This window comes from Impatiens glandulifera, chromosome 3 (assembly GCF_907164915.1).
Source record: "Impatiens glandulifera chromosome 3, dImpGla2.1, whole genome shotgun sequence".
Taxonomy (NCBI): Eukaryota; Viridiplantae; Streptophyta; class Magnoliopsida; order Ericales; family Balsaminaceae; genus Impatiens; species Impatiens glandulifera.
The window spans coordinates 14,956,250-14,973,590 of NC_061864.1; the positions used below are offsets into that span (position 1 = coordinate 14,956,250).

General features: G+C 26.7%; 1 protein-coding gene across 2 annotated transcripts; it reads left to right on the forward strand.

Annotated features, from left to right (window-relative positions):
* Window positions 1-11,213: 11,213 nt before the first annotated feature.
* Window positions 11,214-15,480, forward strand: LOC124929550 (transcription factor GAMYB-like). Of its 2 annotated transcripts, none has more exons than XM_047469945.1 (6): window positions 11,214-11,322; window positions 11,497-11,620; window positions 11,962-12,051; window positions 12,829-13,211; window positions 13,775-14,744; window positions 15,292-15,480. In XM_047469945.1, the coding sequence occupies exons 4-6, from the start codon at window positions 12,861-12,863 to the stop codon at window positions 15,345-15,347; spliced, it is 1,377 nt and encodes a 458-aa protein (XP_047325901.1). In that variant the 5' UTR covers window positions 11,214-11,322; window positions 11,497-11,620; window positions 11,962-12,051; window positions 12,829-12,860; the 3' UTR covers window positions 15,348-15,480. The 2 variants fall into 2 exon arrangements, with proteins under 2 accessions (XP_047325901.1, XP_047325902.1); XM_047469946.1 differs by having other exon boundaries at window positions 11,497-11,616.
* Window positions 15,481-17,341: the final 1,861 nt, after the last annotated feature.

Sequence of the window (17,341 nt, forward strand, 5' to 3'; positions counted from 1 at the left end):
TATTAAATAATTAACTTAAATCTTTTAGCGTCACTTATTAATTAAATATTTTAATCAATTTCAATCATTACATGAATGAACCCATATAGCTAACTAACCAATCCCTTCACCAAATCATCCTTACACACAAACAAACTCACTCACTCACTCCAATAATTATATATCCTAAAAAAATAATAATATTAATTAAGAAGAATATTATTATTGTTATTGTTTGGTGGGGGCATGCAACTACAAGAGATAAATGAAACAAGAGAGTGCTAATTAAAAATGATAGACCCTACAAGATAAAAAAAAAAAAAAAGGAAATTAATATATAGCTAGCTAGGGTACGTACGTAGGTAGAGAGGTAGAGCATGATCAATTAATATTATGAGCATATATATATATATATATAATTAATTAAATTGAATTAATCATTAAATCCAATCTTGATTGATGATTAATGAAATGAAATGAGTGTTGATGAGTAGTAAATAAATATATAGTCAATTACATCAATAATTAAACAATTAGAGAATTGGTTATGATCTCACCATCAAAGTGAGCCGCCACTTAATCGAAGCTAGCTATAGCTAGCTAGCTTATTATTATTATTATTAATTAATTAATTAAGGGTCAATAGATTCCTTATGGGACCGTTAATCATTAATGAGAACCAGTAGAGGAGTAGTTGCAATTCATATATATCCTCACCCAATTCTAATTTGCACAGCCTAGGGGAGGCACATATATATAATTTTTTCGCTTACTTTTTATTAGCTAAAATATTTTAAAAATAATAATTTTTTAACACTGTTATATAATTCATCTATACCATTAATTATCACTAAGAGCTTGTTCGGTTTGGAGTTGTTTTAAAAATTTAGAGGGAGAAAAAAAATAATAATTGTTGGTGATTTTGAGAAGATGATGATTATTTTTGGTAAAAAAACTTAAAAGGTATTGATATATATAAATAAAATATAAAATAATAATTTAAAATAAAGGGTATTTTAGTATTTTGGTTAAAGATTTGAGTGATTTAATAGATAAAAATGAGTGATGTGATAAATAAAAAGGAATGAAGTAATATTTAATTTTGTATGAATTTTTTAAAAACCCATACCAAACCAGACATAAGTTAATAATAATAATAATAATAATAAAATCATACATAAAAAGTCATCTACTAGTCTAGTCATACCAAAATCAATTCCTCTAACATTTTTTTTATTTTTTTTAATTAAAGAAGAACTAACATTACACCAGACAATCGTGGTCTCCCACTTAAACTCAAAATGTTTCTTTTATTTATTACCACCAGGCTAGTGGCTACCTTAGTGGTGGTAGAGTTCAACTCTTTTGATAGCATAGAACTAGAACCGGTTCGATTTTTAGTTTGAAATCTTCTAATGTTATTTTAGTTAATTCGAAAATGAATTGATTTTTTTTAAATATATTATATAATAAATTATATATAATCATTTCATTATATGTAATAAATTATATAATATATAATTAAAATAAATAATAATAAATAAATTCGGTTTAGTTTTCAAGTTGAAATCCCAACTCGAAAATTTTATTTAAATTTGAATTTGTTCAAAATTCGAATTTGTTTAAAATTCAATTCAAAAATCGAAAATAAAATTCGAATTCAATTGGATATTTGGTTTAAACCAAGTATTGATCCCCTACCTACCTTTACTCATAGACGATGCTAGATATAAAGTAAGTTTGAATCTATGTGTAAAAATTATATGACAAAATTTTGAATATAACTCAATGGTATGGTGTGTAACATAGGGATATCTATGTTTAATAGATATACGAGGTGTCTCATTATCCTTAAATTAAAACCTTACTCCAAATTTGATATAGGATAAGTAGATCGATCAGGATAATTCGAAAGAACTAAATAAATATATAGATAAAGATGTAAGGATTTTTCAACGGAAAATAATGTTACAAGTTATGTTCGATAAACATTTTATTTCTATATTGTTTAGGCTAAATTTTAGGATAAAAGAGTTTTCTATTAATGTGAAATTCATAATGAAAATAATTATATAAGAAATGAACGTAGAGTTAGTCATTGTCGTATGTATTATAAAATTGTGAAGATGGTGTAATTTTTTTTTAGAACACTGAATTCCGCTTTTCTTTCGGAGTGTTACTAATTTTCGGGAATTAAATAAATAATTCGTAAATTTACTCAACCAATTTAAAGAATATTATATTAATTGGTGCACCAAATTTATTTGCTTTTGAACTCACTTGGATTCAGTATCGAAACAATCAAAATAGTTGGATTGCATAAGCAACTCCAAACATCCTAGATTTTTTTTTTCACAATGATATCCTTCTGACATTGTTTGAAGTGCACTATAAATGCTTGTCGAATTCTAACATGAGTTAATCGATCATAAATTTTGGACTTGATAATTTTTTCACTATTATTTGTCCTTTATTTATAATTTTTGTTTCCTATTAATTGAATGTAAATACTCCTCATTTTATCATGTGTTCAATATACATATCATTTTCAAAAAGTTGAGGGACCTCTGTAAAACATTTCTATCACATAATTCACATTTAATAAAAAAGAGGAAGATGACCCAGATCAGTCTGTTACTTCTATTTTTCTCTTATTTGTGCATTTAAAATAATTAGAGGATGGAATTGAATTAATATAAAGTTATTGGTAATTTATTAAGTTTCTGAAATTGTTGGAATGATATATATATATATATAATGAATAGTATACAAATAATTTTTATTAGGTGGTATAAAAAATAATATATAATAACTAGCTAGCACATATGTGGAGATTAGGTACTTTTATAGTATATTTTAATGTGTTTGCATCACATATAATTAAACATTAGATCATATTATTTCATGAAACTGTTGGAAGGATATACTTGTTATATTTTATTGAAGGGTATGCATATAGTATATTTTTATGCGTTTGTTATACACTTAACAATATTATTTCATCACATAACATGTTAAAATGTCCATGACTCACTTATACATTATACATGATTACAACCCAAGACCTAATTAAATTATAGTTTCAATAAAATAGCTATCTAAAAGTAGCTAATAAATTTGTATATTGCTATAAAGTAGGTTACATATTTCACTAACATGGCAAAAATTGCCAAACATAGATAATCTCTTAATTGTACCCAATATATATAACTTTTGTAATGGCTAGGATCCTAGGAAAATCTGTTGCATAAGTTTGAAAAGATTTAGGGAAGAAAATCCATAGTTAATTTAATGATGAAATTTATTCCAACTAATTGACGTTACAAAATTTTGATTTGTAAAAAAAAATTGTAGCAAAGTCTTGATGTTTTTGTAAATATATATTTTTTAAATTAATAATATTTGGAGGTTATAATCATGGGGTCATGTTAACTTCTTTTTTAAAATTAAATAAATAAATGATAACAAAAATAATTAATGAAATAATTTGACTGTTATTTCTGATTTTGAGTTTTTTTTTCTAATTTAATGATTAATTTTTGACAAATAATCTTTAAATTTGTGGCTATTTGATTCCAAAATATTTTTATTTATTTATGGTACAAATGTGATATTATCTTATAATTTTTTTTAATTTAATGCTTTATTTTTTATCTATTTTTTTTAAATAGATTAAAACTTATCTTTATCCACTCTCGTTTTATTAATATTATTTTATACTCTTCGCACAACAACTATCTCAATTTAAATTCTTAAAAGAGATTTATGATAAAACTAACATAAAATATTAATTATTTATTAGGTGTTTTATCTCTAATATTAACCAGAAATATTATAATTTTTGGATTTAATCTCAATTGACATTCTTATTTATTTCACATACAGAGGGTTAATTTCTTATTTGTAAAGTATGTAAATTTATATATTATTATTTTTAAATATAAAAATCATAGTATTTTGACCTTAAAATTATATTTTAATTAAATTATCAACATTATATAAATATAATTATTTTATTTAAATTAAATGTTTATATTTATTATCTAAAATTTTATAAAATTATTATATATTTATAATATTTGTTTAAATAATCTACAAACAGAACTTCCTTATAAGTTTTTTTTTCTTATAATAATTTTTTAAAAAAAAATACATGATAGTTTTATTTGTATTTTACCATTTAAAATAGATATTTATAAAGTGCAAGGAGATTGGAATAATCTAATTTAATATTAAATAAAAAATATATATTAAAATAATAATTAAATATTCTCCGTTAAACCATCTCCAACCATACTCCATACTCAAACCCAAAATGAGTTTTGGGCCATTTTTCCTTCCAACCGACACTCATTCTCAAACCCAAAATGTGTTTTCAGTATTTTCTCTCTCTTGCAAACGCAAAATATGCATTTGCACGGTTCACAATCGCAAAACTTCTTTCTTTTTTTAATTTAACCCCTAAACTTAGTTTATGTATATTTTATACATTAAATTTATTTATTTAATTTATTTATATAATTTATAATTTTAATTTATTTATATAACATAAATTTATAATAATGTTCAAAATTAATAATAATGTTAAAAAAAATATAATAATGTTTTAAAAAAAATTATAATAATGTTAAAAAGTTATAATAATGAAAAATATAATATTTAATGATATTTTTTTAATAATGTTTGTTTTATCAATCAATATTATTTTGTACAATATTTTTTTTATAATATTTATTTTTGTGTATTATTGAATCTTTATAATTAATTTATAATCAAATTTAAAATAATAATATGATATTAAAATATTATGATATAATTTGTAACATTACAAAATATATAGGTAATATTAAAAAGTTATAAAAGTTGATGTAAGAAAAAATATTATAAAAATATTCTTTTGGCTTGAGAATGAGTTTTTCGGTTAAAAAGAATTACTGTTTAATGTGACATTTACACAAAAATGAGTTTGAAAATGAGATTTTAGGTTGGAGATGGTCTAATAAATGAGCTCAACATTCTTAATAAAATAAATTATTTAACCATACCAATACTCAAACCTAAAACCCATTTTTCCAACTGATACCAATACCCAAACTCAAAACCCATTTTTCCCTACCAATACTCAAACCCAAAATAGGTTTTCACCATTTTCTCTCTCCTCCTGCAAACGCATGCGTTTGCATTATTCATGAAACTCAAAATTTTATTTGTTTTTTAAATTTAACCCTAGACTTAATCTAGATTTATTTTATACGTTAAACTTATTTATATAATTTGTTATTTTAATTTATCTATATAATTTAATTCATTTATATAATATTTTTTTATATAACATAAAGTTATAATAATGTTAAAATAAAATTATAATAATGTTCAAAAATTATAATAATGTTAAAAAATTATAATAATATTAAAACTATAATATAACATTTGAAAATTTATCTTTTTTTTATTATTGTAATTTTTAATTTAATAATTTTTTATAATTAATTTATAATCAAATTTAAAATAATGGGATAATATTAAAATATTATGGTGTAATTTATAATATTGTGAAATATATAAAGTGATATTAAAAAGTTATAAAAGTTAATGTAAGGAAAAATATTATAATGAGTTGTTCGATTGGAGTAAAATTATTGTTTAATGTGATATTTATACCAAAATAAACTTGAAAATGATTCTTTTGGTTGGAAATAGTCTTAATAAATGATTTGTTTTAAGGTTATCCATAAACTCATATTCATTTCTAAGATAGTAAATAATATATATAGAATTGAGACAGAGACCTCAATTTTTAAAATCTAAATTTATAAATGAAAAGGAACAAAGATTTAAAGTAACTATATGAAAGAAAGAGAAATGATCATACGTACAATCTCCAACTAAAACCTTCATTATAACTTAAATGGAGACACATTATAACATAAACTTGATATTATTAATTATTTATATTCTTTTGAAAAAATATTTTGAAGATATTGTTTGAAACTCAATTAAAATAACATATAATATAGATATTTTTATTTCATACTAATAAGCATGTAAAAACTATTAATTAATTATTTAAATTTAAATCTATCAATAATTTTATGTTTTTTATTTTGTTTTAAGCATCCTTTGTACAAAATTCTTAAGAATTATTTTTTAACTTAACAACAATTAAAATCACAAAAAATAAGAAACAATCAAGAGCGAATATACGTTAGGACTATGTTGGGCTCAAACCCAACCCCAAAAAAATAAATAATAAATTTACGCTTTTTTTTTTTTTTTTTGTTAACTTACTATTATTATCTATTTTTTTTTTTTTTGAAAATTATGATTATGAGGGTGATCATTTCCACCATTAATATTTGAGTTGTTATATTAAACTCTTCTTTGGTAAAATTTCGAAATAACATATTAGAAACTGAGAATTTAATTGTATTTCTCAAATATCTTCTTAAATTAATACAATACATATACGGACACTTTTGAACTAATGTTTTCTATTTAATATTAATTTTTGTAACTCTAATATATATATATATATATATATATATATATATATATATATATATATATATATATATATATATATATATATATATATATAAAGTTTTAATAAACAAAAGGTATATAAGTGAGAAATGAAACCTAATTAAAGAGTAAAAAAACAGTCAAAAGGAGCTTGAAATAAAACATAACAAACTTGAAAATAACATGAAAAGGCATAAAGCGAGACGTGAGAGTAAGATCAAAGTCATTGCTATTTGCTAATTATATAATCTAAAAGAGGATTTTAATTTTTTATTTTTTTTGACATGTTTACAGTTTGTGTCGTAACGTTTTTCGGGATTATAAAGACTAATTAATGATTAGTTTGTATTTATCTAAAAAATATTATAATTATTTTTATATATAAGTTGTTTTTGTTTCTATTTGATAATTAATATTAAATTTGTTAACTACAATTAAAATATCAATGTTTGAATTGAATAAACTTAGCCAATTATCTGCAACTTATCATTCATTATATATCTGGGCTAGCTAATAGCTATCATGGGCTTGTTTGATTATTTTTTTATAGATTTTTACGTGTCTTATTTTAAAAAATATTGTTATGGGCCAGCCATTACTGGTTCCTTGATAATGATTTTTTTAAATATATATATATATATATATATATATATATATATTTTATTTGTTTTAAATGGTCTTTATTTTATTTATTTTTGTTTAAATGAATATGTTATAAAAGTAGTTTGTACGGAAATTATCAATATTTTTGGTATATAAAAAATAATTCATATAAGATATCAAAATTATAAATTTGTTTGATATACCCAAAAACGGTAAGATATAGTACCTAAATAATATTTACAAATTAATAACTATATATATATATAAATACTTATAACGCAGTAAATAAAAATAAATAACTCAAAATAATATTTACAAATTAAAAATATATATAATAAGTAAATAAATAATAATTAATGATTAATAAAATTATAAATAACTAGTCCTCATTTTTATATTTTCATTTTCATTTACACATATTAATAATTTTATTTATTTGTTTTTAGACAAATTTGAGATTCTAACACTTTATTGTATTTATTTATTTCTCTAATTTCATTTGAATAATTTCCATATCTAAACAAATTTCAGGCTCAATTTGTAAATATTTTTTTCTCCTTCTAATTTTAATAGATTTATTTCCTTTTTTAAATAAATTGGAGACTCATTTATCAAAATATTTATGATTTCACTTCTAATTTGTGTATTATTTTATTGTGATTTTTCTCCGATTAAAAAACATATATTTTTCGGTATTAACGACATAATTTTGATACCGTACTGAAATCGCGATATATTGTAAATATTCTGTATGTATTTGTATCATACTTTTCGATTTATCAAAATTTCAATACATGGATAGAAACTCAATATAAAAAAATATATAAGATACCAACCTAACCTAAAATTATGGAGGGTGCATATTGATCAATCCTATTTGTTTTGTTGGATCAATTCTCACATATTAATACAATCATATAAGGGATAAGAAAACCAATCAAACTGTTCAAATCAGACCGAAACCGTTCAAACCAAACCGAACCACCTAAACCGAGTTCAAATCGAATCTGATTTGACTCAACCGAACTATACAGTTCGGTTGGTCGGTTTGCGGTATCATAATTCGTCGGTTTAACGACCGAACCGAATATTATACTAATTTTGTATAATACGATTACGTTATTCCTTTTCTCTGTATATTAATATAATATAATATAATATATATATAATAATAATAATAATGCTTACTTTTTAAAGTGTCCAGCTTGCCGAATCGAGAGCTGTGACTAATTTGGATATGTATGTGAGAGTAAATGGATATTTGGGTCGGGTCGTGGGTTGACCTGCCCACCCATAAGCTTGAAAAATTAAATAAAAAATGTGATATATACAAGTTTTAAACTTACACCCTCACAATATAAGTTTAACATTTTAACCAACAAGGTTAATACCATTTTATATTTTAAAATTGACTTCAAAATTAATGAAAGTATGATATTTCTAATAATATAACTTCAACATTTTAAAAAAATTAATCTAATAATATTTTAAATTCGTTTATATAATTTATTATATATATAACATTATATATATATATATATATAATTTTATTAGTCATATCAATTATATATTTATATATAAATTTATAAAAAAACAACAATTTTAAGTGGTGTAATTGTTTCTACATAATAAAGATCGATGGTTTGAATCTCATCCGGTGCAAATTTGTAATAATGGTACAGAGGGATTAATGAATATATTGGTTGATTGATGGAAATGAGTAGGTAAAGCTTGGTAAAAAGGAGATGGTTGTGTAATATAAAATATGTTAGCTAACGAAAGTGAGTTGGTAAGTGGGTGAAATTAAGATTGTTGGTTGACCAAAGTGAGTTGATAAAACTCGGTAAAGTAGGTGAGGATAAAATTGTTATTTTATTTTTAACCGTGCAAATGTACGGAAACCTCACTAGTTATATATTATAATAATAAAGTAATTGATGATTCAGGCTCTTCACTGTTCAATGTCAGTATGTCCAGTCTTATCCGCTGCAACCTGTAAGCTCAACTGCTGAAGCTGGCTCTGTTCTTTTTTTATTTACAATTATACCATTTTTTCTTTGATTTAGTAATTAATTATTTCTCTCACTAGTCTAAAAAAAGCTTTATACTAAGAATGGCTGAATTCATCTTTAACGTTACAATATTACAATGTTAATCTCTATTCACACATTTTCTCTACCGAATAACTCTCTAAAGTTAGCTTTTAGCTCTCATATTCAAAACTCCAATTTATATTTTTCAAGAATCAAAGACGAAATCGAGAATAATGACTAAAGGTAAGAATAAAAACTTCGATTATCTATTTTCATTGTTGTTTATGATTTTAAGTTCATCATTCATCTTGGGAGTTGAGTAAAAGATATATATTTTGATTTTTGATGATTAGGTCAACTCTAAGCTTAGAAAAATTGAAAAAAAAAACTCTTCAGAGTTTAGTTCGACCATTGTTCAGGTAACCTTCTCCACCTGGCTTTAGATTCAATGTTTTTCTTTATATTTATGTAGTTCTTAATAGATTTTGTGACTTTAAGTCATTATTTTGAAGATTTTATAGTCTAGTAACAGATTTTAAGTATTTTTTTATAATTATTTATGTAGATTTGATAATTGTGTTTTTAAACTGAATAAACCGATTAAACCGACTAAACCAACGACTTCAAATTTAGTAAATCGATCTCAACGGTTTGAATGTGTATTTCGATCCATAAACTGACCAAACCGAACCGCTTACACCCTTACACTCTGCTATGCCCACTTGCCCACTTCAACTTTTCTGTAAATTTAGTGAATTATTTGTACATTTTATAATTAATTAAATTAATTGAGTTTGGATTTGGTACGAGTTTATTAGTTTTGAGATTGTTATTTTAAAATAAATATATTTAAAAGATAGGAATTTATTTAGATTTCCAACTTAAGTAAGTTTATAATAAGAGAATTTTTTATATGAGATATTTTTTTTAAAAAGGTTTATGTATATTAAAATGGAAAAAAATAATTGTTTAAACATAACGACAAAACATGACATGAAAATAATAAATAAATAATAATAAAAAACAATACTTAAAAGGTTATCGAGCTCGTAAATTTTCGAAAAGAATGATTAACTCTCCGACAGACTCTACTGCAATTCCTAAACGAATATCAGAAAATATCATAATAATATTATTTTGAATGATACGCATCGGACAACTACGATCATTGAAAGTTCAACGATTTATCTCAAACCAAATAGTTCACCAAAGAATAATTGGGATGGTAAACAAATATGTAATCCTACCATATCAACAACATCAATTCAAACTTTTCAGCAACTACCTAAAGAATTGAGCATCACCTAATAAATTAGTAATACTTCACAAAAGGCTCCAAATACTAGTCATCTCTCAACAACGCAAAAGTAAGTGAGGTGTAGATTCAACCTCTTCTTGACACATACGACAACGCCTAGTCATAATACAACATTTTTTCATGCACATATCATCTGTTAGAATTTCATCATGAATAACGTTTTTTCCAAAGACCGAGATCTTAGATGAAATCTTTGACTCTCAAATTTTTTCCTAATAAAAATTATATGAGAGCATATTAATGAACAACTTTTAGCAATGTCCACATAAAAACTATCATATATTGCGTCCTACCAAAAGTAAAACTCTATTATGGAACGAAGTCTCCATATACATTTTATATGAAATTATTTCATCATTAATCACTTAAATTATTTTATCAAACAATAAATTTAATCATAACCCGATTTTCTTCCCTTAACTCAAATCAAACAAGCTCTAAATCAGTCTTGCTAAAATGATGATGCTAATTTCGTTTTGCAATTCCTAAATTTTAATTATTAATTATATATAACTAAAATAATCATAACGATTTTTGAGGTTATTTATTATATTTAATATAAATTCTATTTATATATATATATATTTTAAATAATTAGCTGGAAGTAGTATTTCTATTATAAATATTACATTAATAATAGAGATTAAATGAATTATAAGAATAATGTTGATTTTGATAGATTTAGATAATTATGGATCTAGAATGGAATTAGTAGTTAGAAATATGATATATTTAATAAAATATTCTTTAAAGTTGAAGTCGGTTAATCAGCTCATTTGGTTTCTCTCTCATCGGATATCTGATAATTCTTCCTTCTCCAGAATTTCCACATAGTTTAGGGCTCCTAATGGAGGTGCAAGGAGCCAGGTGATTTTCGAAGCTTTAAGTACATTTTTCAGAAATCATCATAAAGTACATCCATAATTCTATGCCTAGTTCATACTTCATACTTCATACTTTGTTTATACTTTATATATATACATATATATTATACACACGGTAATTATGCAATCTCTTCTCTTCTTTCTTTATCTAAACTAGCTAGCTTCAGACTGTTGTAATCACTGCTACGAGCTTTATCCGATCAATTACTTGATCTCCGTTTTTAAATCCGTCGTCTACCAACTCTATGATTGGATTGCACATTACGGCTGAAATAAGGTAGGTAAGTGCCGCTCCATCTGCTCCTTTCATTAGCAAATTTCGCCAGCCTAAACTTGATCCATTTGATGTTCACTTGCTCGGTGTCGAATCTTCGACTCAGATCTGAGCTGGTTCGTCTTTTTACTTGTTAATTGGTCCTAATTTTGTGTTCCGATCAACTAGTTATTCATATAGGTCGTGGTTAGTCATGTTTTATTGGCTGTCTCTTAGGATGCAAACCTAAATCTGGTTGATTCTAGCTTCTATTTATTTTTGAATTGTTGTATAGCTGTTTTCCTTGAAAGTTCTTGTAATTTCATTTGTAATTTCTTCTCATATAAGAAAATATCATTGGCGTTTTAGGAACCTTTAACTTTTATCTGGCTGGGAGCGGAGCAGCAATGTTGCAAACAATCGAGCGCTCACTGATCAACCGAACCTGTAGCTCCATTGGTATAGATAATGGTTCTTTGTTTATTTTACTAGTTTCTTCTAATTTGTATTACTAAATTTTATGACTGTAATTTATTTGCTGAAATCACTTGCTGTTATAACATGTTTCTCCAATAAGCACAGTGCAACAATAGAGAAAGGGCAATACCATGTGAAGAATCTCTTGGTAGTTATCAAACAGTTGTAAACATAGACCTAGTAATAATCCTGTAATTATGGGCTTAATTTTATTGCAGATTTGACATTGTTCTTAACATTATAACAATTAGGATTTAAGTGATAGTGGCATTGAACTTAGTTGTTATATATTGCAGCAAAGACTCAGATGCACATGCTTGTGCTAATTTTATTGTTTAAGCAAACAACTAACTATACTATTTGTTACATCATTGCTATGTGGATTTGGCATATTTGCTTCTCCTTCTATGCATATTATAGGGCTTGTTTAGGAACTCCATATCATGCTATTGTAGTGCATTTCTCCTGTTAAGTTGTGTTAGGATGAGGGGAATTGGAATTAGAATCATGGAATTGTCATTCTTAAGAGATTTGATTGACTATCTTCTTCTTTTTTCTTACTTAATTTAAGTGGAATTCAAACTAAAAAGATATACACTTGTTTTAATTCCACAAGAATTCAAATTCTAAATCAAATATATACACAATTGCCCCCCTTCCAATTCCAATGTCAATGTTATTCACCCCTAACCAAGCACACCTTATTGATTTGTCCCATCAAATATATTTCTGAGAATTTACTTATTTGGAGATCTGCAGTGTTTGGTTTAACATATTAAACACTCTACATTATGTCAAGTGAGAGTGAGGAGACGGTCACGTCTACAGATGGTTTGAATTCACCATCAGTTGAAGAACTCAATGGTTGTGGGAACTCAGGAGGTGGACTTCTGAAGAAAGGACCCTGGACCACAGCAGAAGATACCATTTTGGTTGAATATGTAAATGAACATGGAGAGGGTAACTGGAATGCTGTTCAGAAGCACTCTGGCCTCTCTCGATGTGGGAAAAGCTGTCGTTTACGATGGGCAAATCATCTAAGACCAAATCTGAAGAAAGGTGCATTCTCTCCGGATGAAGAACGACGCATCATTGAACTGCATGCTAAGATGGGAAACAAATGGGCCCGTATGGCTGCCGAGGTACGTGCCTATCCGCTCCCTATTTTTCTTTTCCTGGAGCAATAATTATCTCATGCTATTATGAATATAGTTTACAATTGTCATGGCCATGAGTAGTTGTTGCTGATCATTTTTTCTTTTTTCTGTTTGAGTCAAGTCAAGCATTAGAATCATGGGACAGAAGACATTAGGATATAAATATATTATGAATGTTTAAAAAATAAATAGAGAGTATTTTTGTTGATGATATGATTGATGTAATTAATGAGGGGATTGTTGATGGGACAGTGATTTATTAAAATCAAATAACCCAGATCAAACAAGGCTCAATTATACCATCATCAACCACTTCCTTAATCAAATTATTCAATCAATCATGAACTAAATACTAAAATAACTTTAGTTTTATATAATATTTTAAAATATTCAATACAAAGAATATTTTACATAAACAATCCACCTTTTCATAAAATGATTTTTTTCTTCAAAAAGTCAGATTATTACTAAAATACCTACATCATAAACTCTTGTCTTTTTTCCAGACAGGCTTTACTAAGAATTGGGTTGCTTTCCTTTTTGTTCAGTTACCTGGACGGACAGATAATGAGATAAAGAATTACTGGAATACCAGGATCAAAAGATGCCAGCGTGCTGGGGTATCAGTATATCCCCCCGATATCTGTCAAGCATTGCATGAGAATCAACAACAGAGTGGAAACATGGGGTCTTTCTCAAATTGCAATACTTACCAGTCTGATATCTACCCATTTTATAACATGGATATTCCTTCTGTGGAATTTAAGAATCTAGAAAGCAACAATCCTTTGTATGCACAATCTCTGCTTGATAGCAACCCTACAAGTACTTTGATACTTCCGGGATTCACCTCTTCTCACAGTGATAGCTTGGTATTACCAATGCTGCAACAATCAAAGCCTCCTAAGGAATCAACTGACATGCTCCCCTACAAATACAATTTCCTTCCATATAATCAAAGTCAAGATGTTGTTCCTGAGAAGATCTCTTCTACCTTTGGCTTTTTGGGTGCATATGATCACAATCATACTGCTGAACCCCCGCCATCATCATATTTTCTACCTGGCAGCGAAGCTTTTTCGAATGCCAATTCTTCTTCTTCTTCTGGGCCTGTTCCTTGGGCCATGAAGTCGGAGCTCCCTTCACTCCAATATTTAGATCCTCAACTGGGCAGTTGGGAAACACCATCTCCACTGCCTTCACTTGAGTCTGTCGATACCCTGATGTTGTCCCCTAAAACTGAAAATTCACATTCAGATTGCCTTTCATGTCGCAATAGCGGTCTCTTGGAAGCAGTACTGTATGGATCCCATACGAAAACCCCCAAAGACAACTATTATCCTGAAACGTCTAAAAACTGTAATGTGTTCAATGATGGAATGAATGTCGGCATACCAATGAATGCTCCTGAGACAGCATGGGAGATATTCAACGACTGTTCAAGATCAGGATTCAGTTATTGTTCTCCTATCAGGAGTATGTCCTTCAATGAACAACATTCAAATGAGAACTTGTCAGGTGAGTAAATTTTACTTAAAGCTTGTTTGATGTAGGATTCGTTTTTTAAATAAACCGACTTTATTGATGTAAAAGTAGATAGATTATTTGGGGTTATTTGATTTAAATATCTTTTTATCTTAAAATATTACAAAAATTAAAGTAAGGGTAATTTTTTATTAGGGTTGATGATTTGCTTGAAGAAGTGATTGATGATGGGATAAGGGGTTATTTGGAACTTATTTGGTTTTTTTTCAATCCATTATTTTATCGGCCTTGTTTGGATTGGGTTATTTGGGTTTAATCTCAAGTGACCCACCATTCAATCAAAATCATATCATTCAAATCATCAACATAAATATCAAACTACCCTTATTTCTTCTTTTTTCTTAAAATAATTTTCATATAATTTTTCATGTCTTTATACCCAAAACCAAACAATGATATAAAGGATTCAGTTGATGAGGAAATGAGACTTGAGAGCTTATTTGATTATATTTCAAAGATACAATGGTGAATTTAGAGATTGATACAGTATTTTTATTAAACATTGGTGTCATTCTTGAAGGATGCAACATAAAGCAAGAAGTAACTGACTGTCTTGCCATGGAACACAGAGTATAAGGGAAGGAGACAGACTGATTTCTTCCCTGACATTGTTTGAAGCAGTGAGAGGCCATTACCATGTGTTGTGTTATTGCATGGTAGTTCCCAAGGCTTTCACTGTTTCCTTGGTGTTGTGTTGTCTTTCATTTTATAAACCACAAACTTTTCTTGCTGTCATTTTATAGATTTGATGCTTCCGAAGACAGAGAACTAGAACCAATGATTTCTGTTTCATTGTCTCGTGTTATACTTGTTCAGAACCATGTGTTTGATTTTGAACGTTTGTGGTGAATGTTTGTTCGTCTGTTTGGTTTGTACTCGACTGTTCTTTTGTGCACTTTTAACATTTCAATGAACATATGACAATGTGATATCAATAATTTCTCAAGTTCTGTGGTTCTTTGGGCTGTCTACTGGTTGTGCTTATACTTAATTATTTGTACTGATTTAGCATCAGAGTATTAGATTAGATTGGTCATAGGAGATTTTTCACTTATATGGTATGAGCTCTCTCACATTTTGGAGGGTATATAGGTTATACATTCTACTATGTTTCTCTTAAAGAACACAATAAGTTTAAAGAGTAAAAGTTTATTTCCTACCAAAAACAATGTCATGGTGTAATGGTAAGACCTTCGCCTTCTCCAGGACCCAAATTTAAGTTTTCTGGAGCTCTTTTGAGGGATTACTGTACTTTGTGCGTTTGGGTATTGATCTCAAACTTTTTTGTGCCGTGATTTTTTCTCGTTTTTAGCACGATTTATGTTATAAAGAATAAGCATAGATGACCTGAATGATGAGACTTGGACTAAAGGGTTTGTTGTTATGTAAGCATTTTATAGATTTTAACCCGAAAAAAGGACATGGTTTTTATCCAAAGTTTATTTGGAGGTTTAGATAAAGGATTAGATGCCAATTATCCCAAATTTTTAAGGGGAGGGGTTAGACTTGAGTCGTTTAAAAAGTGTAGGAGATGATATGGAGTTAAGGACTGCCCTTTTCATATATATAATTTTTCTAAATGGAGATAAGGTGAGAAATCATAGTGCCAGAAAACAATTACATTTGATAAAAAAAAATCTAAAATAACTTTCCTTCAAATTTATTGGTTAGATGGTTTGGAGCTTAATCTCAATTGGATAAAAAATGATAAATTTTCATGCTTCAGATGACGGATAAATTACTTTAATACTTCACTACACGCAAGAATATATATTCATGTGAGATTGGAAAATAAGATAAATTACTTTAATACCTCACTACACGTTACTTTAATACCTCACTACACGCAAGAATATATATTCATGTGAGATTGGAAAATAAGAGAACGAAATATTTCACAAACGAATACAACATTAAATTGATTTTGGTTCGTTTTGTTACAAATTCAAGAAGAATTTGTTGTTGTGAAAAATATTTCTTCCAAAACTTTACCTGCTGATTTTTTTCACCTTATCTTTGGACTTATCAAATATCTTCACACGGAGAGAAAGAGAGGTGCTTAAAGTTTACATAATTTGTGTTCACATAGGAATGTCCATATTTTATAGTATTTTTAATAAATTTATTTAGGTATTAAAAAAGTTAAATTGATATAAACATTATTTTAACATGTTTAAGTATTTTTAGAGTCTTTAGTGATGAAAATGTCTAAATTAAACTAAACTTAAAGTCTCAGGACTACTTTGTATATTTTATCCCATTAATAACTTTTAATAAAAAGGTGAAACTCTCTATATAAGAGTCATATAGGACTCATCTAAGTTTGATAATTCACTTATCTAAACTCACCCTTTTTCATATTGTTCTATACAAAACCCTAGCCATCACTTTTATATTCGAATTCTTGAGAGTAAATTACCTTCTCGCAAACGAGTTTGTCTTTAGAAGATTACGTAGAAGGTGAGAAATAGTTAATTATCTTTTTTTGTATCGTAGTTATTATGCTCAATCTCTCTTAGGAAGGAGATTGATTCATTATTAAGATGTCCAATTTAGAGTTTGCCCCCATG

What these genes read in the sequence shown, in the direction of transcription:
- LOC124929550 (XM_047469945.1), top strand. Translation starts at nt 12,861, where the DNA reads ATGTCAAGTGAGAGTGAGGAGACGGTCACGTCTACAGATGGTTTGAAT. An exon ending in GGGCCCGTATGGCTGCCGAG is followed by an intron (nt 13,212 to 13,774) that starts GTACGTGCCTAT and finishes CTTTTTGTTCAG; the next exon opens with TTACCTGGACGGACAGATAA. An exon ending in TTCAAATGAGAACTTGTCAG is followed by an intron (nt 14,745 to 15,291) that starts GTGAGTAAATTT and finishes TCATTCTTGAAG; the next exon opens with GATGCAACATAAAGCAAGAA.